Source organism: Manacus candei, unplaced genomic scaffold (assembly GCF_025592945.1).
Source record: "Manacus candei isolate 608988 ecotype Guabito, Panama unplaced genomic scaffold, ASM2559294v1 h1tg000072l, whole genome shotgun sequence".
NCBI classification, from domain to species: domain Eukaryota; kingdom Metazoa; phylum Chordata; class Aves; order Passeriformes; family Pipridae; genus Manacus; species Manacus candei.
The window spans coordinates 5,619,477-5,630,510 of NW_026138120.1; the positions used below are offsets into that span (position 1 = coordinate 5,619,477).

Sequence of the window (11,034 nt, forward strand, 5' to 3'; positions counted from 1 at the left end):
TCAAATCTGGACAGGAGCCTGAAACGGCCCTTACAGACAGCGCTTCAGGGCCAGGGGCCATGAAGGCTCCAGGTAAATAGGTCCGCATTTGGAGAAGGGGTGAGGAGCGTTAAGAGGCAGTTATACACCGGGACATTGACGAACAAATCCGGTCTCTTCCCTGCTTTCCATCTTTTTTTTTTTTTTCGAGAAGTGCAGCAATTCTGCCGATTACCAAAATGGTCTGCTTCAACTTTCATAGAGGTTTTGTTAACCTCTGAGTTATTCGGGACCTCGGTTTTTCCCAGGTGAGGCTGGCTCAAGCCCGAGGGAAGAGACGATGTTTCCAGGAGAGGAGCAGGGATGCTTTATCCCGAGCCGGCCGGGCGCAGCGCCGAGAGGAGGCTGTTACTGTGCAAGACTATGCCGGGGGATTCTCAGGACTCGGGCTAAGGCAAGGCTAATGGTACACATATATTCAAGTATCTCGGAAAGGCAGTCAGAGGCAGAAAATGACAGTTCTCCCCGCAGGCGGAGTCAGCATCGCCGGGCTGAGTAGCGGCGCGTTTGCTTGCTATTGCGTAATTAAAAGCTGCTTTTTAACGTGTTCTTGCTGCGGCCATGGCCCTGGGGAGCAAAGAACGGCCCCCAGGAGACTGAATTGGGTGGCCACGAAGGAGCGCCGGTGGTTTCGCTGCGGAGCGTAAAAGGCGATACGGCAAGGATGGAGTTTCCCTTTACACCCCACCTGCAGCTCCGCTCCCTTCCTCAGGCCGAGGAGAGCGAGGAGGTGTTTGATCATTTACTGTCCACGGAGGCATTTGTTTTTCATTTTGCAAACGCTTCTCTTTAAGTAATTGTTCCTGTTAAGAGCGTATACTTTTCACTGGGCTTCACTGCGCTATAAATAATCTCGATGAAGATGCAGGGATATGACTTTCACAAGATTGGACAATTGATTAAATCTGTGACCTGCAATTGCGAATAATCTTGGAAGGCTATTTAAACAGATGAAGGCCTAAATTGTCTTGCTTGTATCTGAATTAATTTCTCATTCATCATCATTATGGAGTGATTGGTTCTATTCAGGCTTTGCAGCCTGCTGGAACGAAACTGGATTTAAATGAGACTGTAACACAATTTAAATGCTCCCCAGCTTTAACGAGGCCAATCGAGCAGCTGCAATAAACACAAATATTTTTCTAAACAGCCTTGTTTTAAATAATTACTTAATACTTTCATGTGATGTTCTTAAGTGGCAATTTCTGTCTCTGAAGTCCCAGGCACTTCTTTGCAGAGAAAGCAGCAGGGAAAATCTATTTATTTGCTTTGCGTGTATATGTGCCTGCAATACACTGACGGAGACTCTTTAAAATAAGTTTTGTAAATATTAGTGTAAACCTGCTCTACGTTTTTTGGTCGTAGATCCACCGAGTTTAACTTATTTAAAAAACTAAATGAAATAAATAAATAAATCAAAAGGCAAACGGTGAATTGGCGACCAGAGGTAGTGATTTTTTTGTTTTCTTGTTAGAAGATACTGAACTAGCTACCTCTTCTTCCCCCTACTTAAAAGAGAGTGAGAGAGAAAAGAAGAAAAACTTTCCAAAATAGGGACTATTTCTGGCGGCGATCTACCCTAATCAACTGTAACTGCATCCCTTCCGCAGTACCAGCTCTCCAGACCCGTACAGCGGTTTGCGCCTTATAAGAGGAGAAGCGAGAAGATCTGGCTGGAGCAGGCAACAAATAAGGGGCTCTGGGACGTGTGACTGGTTCCCCCCCACACCCCTTAACACCCACCCAGGAACCTGATGCGCCTAAATGAAGCCATTTGTGTTAACGAGAGTTCATCTCATCCTGACGTTGGCTTTACCCCAGGGTGACACTATGGTACTGTTGTAAGGACAGCGGGCCTTGGGGTGACATATGGTGGAGGGTGTTTTCAGGGGCTAAACTCAGCAGTAAAAGAAAGTAGCCAGGCGAGCAGGAGAATAATAGAAAACAAAAGGATCCTTTAGACAGACAAGCCAAAAAAGCTAAAAGAGCCGCATGTCTTTCTGCAGGTGCCGGCAAAAGACCTAACAACCCAGCAGAAAATGTGAAATATAGACAGACGATTTGCTAATTATTTGGGCGCTGAAGTAAAGAATAGTGCTGGGAAAGCAGATCCGATCCAGTTTAATCACACGACCTTAATAAAAACATATCATCTGGGACGGGAAAGTAAGCGTCAGTCTCGGTGCTATCTCGCTTAATGGTACAGAAGGTGACAGATAAAACACAACAAAGACGGACAGAGTGATTTGATAGTAACGGAGCAATTTAATGCGCGAGTTACAGCGCTGCTCCTCGGGATCGTTTAGGCTTAACCCGTTCTCTAGAGCTCATCTTCTTCCTTTTCTGGTCCTTTTTTTATTAGTAGTATTATTATTCAGTTGTTTAAAATGAGCATTATCCCAAACATATGCAGTGCAATCAGCTCGGTCACACTTACAAGAACACGCTTTAATAAGGCAATCAATCAAACGCTAACGGGGAAGGGGGGCGGAGGGAGGGAAGGCCTTTCGGAGTTGAATTTGACTGGCTGGGAAGCGAACCTGGAGTAGTACATGGAGTACCCCGAAGAAGAGCTCTGCTCCCGCTGGTGTCAAGGAGGCAGATGCTCACTGCCGGCTCCCCCAGGACCTCACCCTAATTCCTCGAAGGGATTCATTCCCGGCCAGGGCCCGCCAACGCAAACCTGCCTGCTTGGTGGCAGTGGCTCGGGGCCAGGGGCAGAACCTGCTGCCGGCTGGGTGTCCTGTGCCTGCCCCGGCCGCCAGCGATGCCCCACGCGTGTCCGGAGGCGATGCCCCGCGTGGGGCCGTGGACACCCCCACTGGCGGCTAACGCGTTAGCGGCACCGGCCCCACGCAGCAAATGGAAAATTTCATTATGAAGTAATGAGTAATTCCTCCCACTGAGATGTATTGTTATATCTTCCACTTCAATTTAGGAGCACAGCGGCTCAATTACCTAGAAAATACAGTCAATTAAAGGCTGCTGATTGGACACGAGGACGGATCATCGATCTTGTACTTTCCAATATCGCTCCAGACACCTCATTTTCCCTCCCCTATTAACTGAAAATACTCTTGGCATTACCGCGACCCCTCAGCCTATTTACCTGTCGCAGACAATTTCTGCCCTGTGACCGAACCGCGGAGAAAATCACAGAGACCCTTTGCCGCAGCATCTTCCAAGAGTGGGTGATCGGGAGGGCTGCAGTGGAGATGCGGGGAGAGCAGGGACCGTGCCGGCTGCGGACGCTACCGATCCCTGCTTCCTTTCTGCCCGCTCGCTAAGGGGGAGTGTCCCTATCACGGGTGGAAGAGCTAAACAGACGTTTAAATTTTCACTTTCTCACGCACACACACCTAGATATATAAAATTTCTGTATTTAACAATACATATATATTGCTCTGCCCCCCAGCTGATGGTATTTTCTGGACTAGTCACTTTGCAGAAGCAAACTGGTGCCGCGATAGCAGAAGCAGCCCCGGTCGATCCCGGCCTGCGATTTCGGCCCAGCAGGTGCCTCCGCCCGGTCGAGGAACGGGACATCGTGGGCTATTTAGGACTCCCCGTTTTTGTTGAGCAGCCCTCATTCTGCCGTGCCCTCCCCTCCCCCGTCCTCTTCAGCGCTCCCTTCTCCCGGGGTCGCCGGGGGGTTGTATAAGGCACTGGCTCTGCAGCTCCTATTTTGTTGGACTGGTTCTTCTCCTGTGTACTAAAAGAAAAAGCATAGGAGAGGAAAGGCTTGCAAAGCTCGGTCGTTGTTCGGCACTGCCCTTGGACGCTGTTTACAATTGTTATTTCCGGGAGGATGGGCGGGGGGGGGGGGGGGAGAATCTGTTTGCGAGTGTCCAAAAAGGGCCATCGGTTTCCATGTCCATGAGGACATCTCATTCAGAAAGGGCGGAACAATATGCCCTTAATGATTTAAAGATGGTGACTTTGGATCAGGTTTTTAAAAGCTGTACTAAACAATATTTTTTTTTAATTGGAAAAATATATTCTGCTACGCCCGTGCCTCTTCCCTGCTCTCCATCCTCTATAGGGAAACGCTGCTATTCACCCCCTTTCCTAAGGACAAAAAGTCTCTGGTGTGACAATAAACCAGAGGCTTCTCAGCAATTTAGTACAAAGTAGATAGCAGAGGTGTCAACACGTCTTTGTTCTCTCCAGCATTTATTTTCCTGCTTGTTGAACTGTACCTATTAGAAACTGCACGGTGAAATTCGTCTTAAGCAACACTTGTAGTTGTTTTTCTTATTAACAAGCACGATAAAAATATGAGTGAGATGCTGATAAAATGTGTCGTTATTATCGGGTTTGGTGGTTTTATTTTTGTTGCTTTTAAGTTTTATTCTGACATGGTAACAAATTATGGCAGTGTATTCTTTGGGCCATTTTAAAATAGAATGAAATAAACAACTGCTGTTTATTTCAGGAAACTACTGAAATAAACTGCTACCGAGCCCCGTGCCAGTGTTTTTTAAATTTTAAGTTACAGAAATCCAAGCAAAAGCAATGACGCTACCTTCTTCCGAAATACCTTCTGAAGAGGAGGCGAGGTGGGGGGGAAAGAGTGAGCTTGTGAAAGAAAAACTCCTCAAGAAGGAAGAGGAATCAGTGTGACGGGCACATACAAATGCAAAGATTAGGGCTGGGGAAGGAAACACAAAACCCAAAGCATGAAATACATTTTTCTTTTAAAGGAAAAATAAAAGAAAAGAAAGAAGACACAGAAGGAAATGGCAATGAGAGAACTGAAGGCTGAAGTACAAAGGAAGGGAAATCGCCTTTGCTCCAATTTACAGACTGGTGATTGTCTGAAGGAGTTGTGCTCCCTGTCACCTAATCTCTTCCCTTGGCGGCTTGTTAGCGTTTGGCACGGGCTCTTTGCTCACAAAGCATTGTACATTCGATATTCAAAAACCCTCTTTACATATACATCACTTGCTAATTTCGTCAGTGTGTGCACATTTCAGCGACTGATAATAGGACATTGATATTTAAAGGACAAATAGCTCTGACCCATAAAGAGGCAGGAGCTCATATTTTTTCCCTGCCAATTCAAGTCTACCTCTTAAAAATAGAAGTTGGAATAAAGGAGGAAATGAAATGCTGGATTTCTGCTCACAACGAAGGACTAGAAAAGGGAGGGTGAAGAATGCAATTAAACCACAAAAGTAATGTACAGAATGACAGGTTTTCTTTATGGTAAAGCATTGTTATTCTCTATAGAGAGAAATGGATAATACTGTCGAGGTGCAAACAGAAGATCTTTTGGGTTTTTTGCTGCCTGCCCGTTTTTATTTTCTGAACACTGAGAGATTACATCTTTGCTTTCTTCATGCGCACAAGCCGTTTCGTTATCAAGATAATGTTTCTTTCAAGTATTTCAGATTTTCCTTCTCTGTCTCGTAGGTTTGTGCATAAGGTTTGTCGCTGTGATCTACAGAAGCCCCAGCCCTTGGGAAGAAGTCTATCCATGGAAAAGAAAGTCCTAGCACATTTCTGTAGGTTACTGAAGTGTATTTCATTCGGGTTGATTTTCTTCCTCTTTCGTGCCTAAAATCCGTCTCAGAGATAAACCACTAGTAATTTCTTTCCTTCTTCTTTCTTCTCTTTTCTCTTCTTTCTTTTTTCTTTTCTTTTCTTTCTCCCTCCCTCCAACTTGGAATGTAAATCCTTTTAAGACTGAGCTATTTTTAGTCTTTTTTTTTCCTGTAGGTGTCCACGACTGAGCAGAGAACACGATTAAATAAACATGGGCTGTAAGTACATTAACTCGAAGAGAAGCCCGGGAAAGGGACGAGTGTTTAATAACCCTGAGACAAAGGTTTATCTCGTTAAAGGTACTTCTTCTCGCTGGTCCATGGAAACTGAGGTGGCTTTGCTCAGCACAGAGGGCGTGAAAGTCAGGAAGGAGTCAGTCCTGGTTGTGGCAGAACAGGTAAAGTCTGATCCAGAGGGTCTCTGAGCCAGCCCGTTGGACTGGCCGCTGTGGCAAGCCAGGCAGGAGCAGGGGTTGCTCCCGGCGCTGCTGAGTCCATGAGTTGGGGCAGGGTAGAGAGAGGGATGCCTGAAGGCGCACAGCAGTTCTGGTCTCGGGTAGGGATGGGAGAGGACCCTGAAGGTGTCCAGCGGCCTCAGGGGGGTACTGAAGGGGGTGGCGGCAGAGGCCGATGTGGCGCCGATGCCCATGTGGGAGTAGTAGGGCAGGGGCAGGTGGGACGGGAATGGATACGGCAGGTTCCCGGTGGCCGCTGCGTGGCTCATCATGTAGGTATAAAACGCCGGGTCGGCCGGGTGAGGCCAGGTCATGGCCAGGCGCTGCCGCTTGTCCTTCATCCTGCGGTTCTGGAACCAAACCTGCGGGGAGAGGGGAGGCGAGAGCCGTCACCCGCCGTCGCTCCGCTCCGCCCGGCTGCTGGTACCAGCCCCTGCCCCGGGGCGGTGCGGCGGACGCGGATCTACCGGAGAACTGAGACCGACGCCAGTTCTCCCCCTCGGAGGGAGTTGTCATCACGTACGGAGGGATCAGTTAAGCCCCAGTAAAAAATCTATAGGGAGACCCAGAGGAGCAGCCCTTTTAGTCTGCTTGTTTTCCTTTCTGCTTGCTAGGGCTTGTCCTGCTGCGCACCATCCCCCGCCCCTCGGTCCCGGCCAACTGGGCAGCTCTGCCTCCTTGCTGCCCTTTCTCATCCAGAACTACCTGGCTTGCTGTCGGGTTTATTTTCATGAGCAAATAGTTTTGAAAAGGCAAAGGAAAGTGAGATGGAAACAAGATCTGCTACTGGCTTCCTCTTCCCTCCCCCAAGAGCTGAGTGAGATTTGGACTGGATTGAAGGAAGGATTAAAAATAATCTGCCAGGGAGAGGCTGGATTAGCGGCGCTGGCCGGGATGGCTCCAGGAGCCGTGTCCTCTCTCCCGCATTGCTGCAGGGTGCGGGCAGGGCCAGGAAAGGGGCGGGAGGCGGGGGGAGCTGAGAGGGAGGGTTGTGCTGGCGAAGTGCTTTCCCGAGTTTTGCAAGGAAGTTTGGCCATATAGATTTATATCGTGCTAATTAAAAACATGTCCGAGCTGCGTGTACCTTGATGGTGGTTTCTGGCAGATTGAGAGCAGCCGCCAGCTCACATCTCCGGGGCCTGGACACGTAATTTTCCCGGTAAAACTCCTTCTCCAGACGGGCGATCTGCTCGCGGGTGAAGGCGGTGCGGTACCGGCGCATCTGGTCGCTGGCGCTGCAGGCGAGTGAGCCCTGGGAGCCTCCGCTGCCTCCGCTGCCCTTGGGGTGATCCCCCCCGCCGCTGGGGCTGCCGGCCAACGCCTCGGAGCACGGCCCTGCGTGGGGAGCCCGGAGCAACGACACACGCTCGGAGGAGGGCAGGCACGGAGGGATGCTCGCTGCCCGCCGCCCCAGCGAACTCCCTTCTCCCCACCCAGTCCTCCCCATTAGGCTTTTCTGTGCCTGTCCGGGTGTACTGAGGATGCTGGGAAGACATGCAAGAGGGACCGGAGAGAAGGGCAGGGAGAAGGGGGATGAAACACCGGTTAAGGGTTTGACGGGTACTTATTCACTCTGGTTGGAAGGTAATCTGCCCCCGCCATCCCTCGACACACACACGCCGCACTGGCGGTGTCTGCCCGATGACCCCCCACTCGCTTCCCCCACCGGGAAACCGGAGGCGGGCGCCGCAGCATCCCCCGACACTGAGCGTCTGGGAAAGGCAGGTGTGCCCGCCGGCCGAGCCGCACGTCTCCGCGGCGCCTTTCTCCAGGTCAGCAAGGACCCAGGAGAGGAGCAGGCAGGGACCCTTTTCTCTCTGAGGGAAAGACGAGGCCTCGGGGATCCTCTGTTCAGCCTCCAAAGCCCAGGATGGGGTATTTTCAACGAGCCTGTAAGGAACAAGGGAGGGCAGACAGCGCTCTCCACACTTCCCGGCTTCTTCTTGAAGTGATGGAGGAACGGGAAGCGGGGGGAATTGGGTTGTTGTCAGCATAGAAGGGATCTTTGCCGAGCTGGAAAGGTGGGAATAGAGAGTGGGAAGTGGGGGCAGGGGGAAAAGGGGCCTGGCCGCTGCTTTTGCTTTCAAATGCAACTCTCCCTCATTGTGCCCGAGACCAAAGGCAATTAATTCATTGGGACCATTTCCGAGCTGGCGCCACGGAGACATAGAAGTGACAAGGTAATTTGGGCCTTTTTTTTTTTTTTTTAAACCCAACTCGCAAACAAGGCCGTCGCTACCGCTCTTGGGGCAGGCGAGCGATTTTACGGTCTTTATGGGCGCTTCCGCACTCGCCCGGGCACATTTCACCCTGCAAAACCACAAACAGCTCTCGGCCACAAAACCCGTTTGATCTTGCTCCCACACACACACATACAAAAAAACCCGCCGGCATGGAGGATCGTAAGGGATTTCCTGGAGCATGCACTGTCTAGGTGATAGGGAAGAATAAAAATAAAATAAATTGAAGGGAAGAGCGGGTGGTGGTCTTGGCCAAGGGGGTCTTACGGAACAAGCCGCAGACCTGATTGCATCCGCGATGGGAAGCCTGGCTCCTCTCCAGGGATGCGGGGGCTGCCCGGTGTCGTGTCCTCTGACTCCCAAACAAGTCTCCCGGTGGCAGGGAGACGAGGAATCAGCCAGGAAAGGAGATCACACACACACACACACACACACACACACACAGAGATTTCGCTGCCCCTCGCTCAGCTGGAGAGGTGAAAACCCTCTCCGGTAGCCCCCCGCCCCCCCAGTGCTGCCACCCAGCCCCGGAGCGGGCGGGGGGCTGGAGGCATGGGAAGGAGTTGGGTACCTTTGCTGTGCTGGTACTCGGCGCTCCCCGTGGCGCAGTCCGGGGTGCAGCTCACCTCGATTTCCTCATAGAAATCCGACTCAGTGTCCGAGCTGCTCTGCTGCCCTTTGCTGGAGGGGGGCTCCGGCGCGGGGGGCTGCTGTCCGGCCGAAAGCAGTGCTGCCGCCGCCGAGCGGCTCTCCGGCACCGTCCCTGTCCCTGGCAGCACCTCCACCTCCTCTTCGTCTTCTCCTCCGCCACCTCCTCCTCCTCCTCCTCCTCTCTCCCGGGACGACAAGGGGCCAGGTCTGGGGCTGAGGCAGTTCCGATGGATCATCTTCTCCTGCGGCTCCGGAGCGGGGCTCCCCACTGCTTCGGACAAATTAGGCACCCTCTTGCCAACTAGAGCGCCAAGAGTTGTCCCCTCCAGAAACATCACCATCTCCTTCCTGGTTTCCATTGTGGCTTTGCTTAAGGGAGGGGAGAAAAAATCCAGATCTCTTCCCCCCCTCCCTCCCGCTCCCGCCCCAGCCTTGTATAAACCCAGCAACCCTCTCCTGCCAATGCAGAGGAACAAGAGGGGAGATAGGGTGACCTTGTGATGCGAGCGCTACACTCTGCTGTGCTGCTCTGGGAGGGATCACCATTGCCCTCTTCTTTCTAAGCTGTCATCCTCAATGGTGCAGTCGTCATTACAGTACCACCGGTGACGCCACACATTGATTGCCAGTGGATAAATAGAAACGTCTGCCATTGGGAAGATGAAAGAAGAGCCGGAGCGAATGGGCTAAATGCATGATGCACCAGGTGTAGGAGCCCGAGATGGAGAGGGAAGTGTGAAAAAGAGATGCATATGGAGTTGAGCTGCAAAGAGGTTGTAACATGCGGAGAGAGTTCCGTGGGGGGAAGCCTTGCTTGACAATTATATAGCCCTTTGACTGCTTTAAGCCACAACCTTGATGTAGAATTGAGGCGAAGATCTCTAGCTGCATCCTGGAAGTGAGAAGATACGTACTCAAGCCTCTCCCTTGGATGCATTTTTTATTGCTGGCAATCAGCTTCCGCCCAACTGCATATATAAGGCTTCTAAGAATCCTTTGCAAACTTGACGATAAAGAAACGCTCTGCTGACATCTGAATGTAAAAATAGCTTTGATTTCTTGCTCCGGGTCAACATTGGTTCCTATTCGTTTAACTGTCATTGCTTTATATTGACTGCGATTAAAACGTTAGTTCAAAATTTGGAAATGCAATTATATACTTATTGCTTTTTACAGATTAAAAGATACTTCACTTAAACTACTTCACTTATAACTGTAGTTATTCTGGCTATCTAAGGTTATCATTTGCTCTTATTTCTTCCTTTGCTGTTTCCATTTGTTCCACGATTCTTATGCTTTTAAGAGAGTTTTATGTCTCCTCTCCTTTCTTCTTCTTAACTAACGGTTTTGCACAAATTATTATGTGCTTTCAGGGGGGGAAACTGCAAGAAGAAGCTTTGCCAAGAATAATTCAGGCTTAGAGAAATGCAAGTTAGCAAGGCCAGAGCTTATGCTAGACAGCAGATGTTGTTAAAACAGACATGACAAGGGCAACCATTTGGACAGCATTTGTCTGAAAATGAGAGACCTTGCATCCGTATATACAGCGGCACATGTAGTCGTTTTCGCATATTTTGATATTTCTAATGAATGCGGTAAGTATCTAATCTTCAGTTAATATTGCCTCATACGTGTAGTGTCAAGCCATTTTCGCCATCTGTCGTGACTAGGTTGGTCTAAATTTTTTTCTCAGAGTGTTATTGGCTAGTCAGGATACAGAAAACATTCAACCAATTACGTTCCTAACCCGGTAAGGAATTTACTGGCATATCTAAGGTGACGTTGCTTCGGTGGGGAACAAGCAGCGCAAGAGGAAACATGCTGTATTTTTCCGTTTAGCCCTGTGTGAGAGACGGGTATGATGTAAGGAGACAAACAAACAAACAAACAAACAAACAAACAAGATTCCTGGTCCGCTGGATGCATGGATTAAGGTGTTCTTCTAGAATAAGCATACCGGTTTCAGGGAAATAAACCAAGAATTTTTACAGGGCTGTGGCCACCAGTCTCCCTTTCTCTCTGTGTATACACGTATGCATTTTTCCACGCAAATCCACATCATGCGCACAACACTCTCTGGACTGTGCTGCTTTCCCTCACACG

General features: G+C 49.9%; 1 protein-coding gene across 1 annotated transcript; it reads right to left on the minus strand.

Moving 5' to 3' along the window:
* Nucleotides 1-5,836: 5,836 nt before the first annotated feature.
* EVX1 (even-skipped homeobox 1) lies at nt 5,837-9,445 on the minus strand. Its single transcript, XM_051808343.1, has 3 exons — nt 8,852-9,445; nt 7,125-7,375; nt 5,837-6,402 (listed from the first exon to the last, which is right to left on the minus strand). The coding sequence occupies exons 1-3, from the start codon at nt 9,288-9,290 to the stop codon at nt 5,872-5,874; spliced, it is 1,221 nt and encodes a 406-aa protein (XP_051664303.1). The 5' UTR covers nt 9,291-9,445; the 3' UTR covers nt 5,837-5,871.
* Nucleotides 9,446-11,034: the final 1,589 nt, after the last annotated feature.

What these genes read in the sequence shown, in the direction of transcription:
- EVX1 (XM_051808343.1), bottom strand. Translation starts at nt 9,290, where the DNA reads ATGGAAACCAGGAAGGAGATGGTGATGTTTCTGGAGGGGACAACTCTT. An exon ending in CGAGTACCAGCACAGCAAAG is followed by an intron (nt 7,376 to 8,851) that starts GTACCCAACTCC and finishes CTCCCCACGCAG; the next exon opens with GGCCGTGCTCCGAGGCGTTG. An exon ending in TGCCAGAAACCACCATCAAG is followed by an intron (nt 6,403 to 7,124) that starts GTACACGCAGCT and finishes CTCTCCCCGCAG; the next exon opens with GTTTGGTTCCAGAACCGCAG.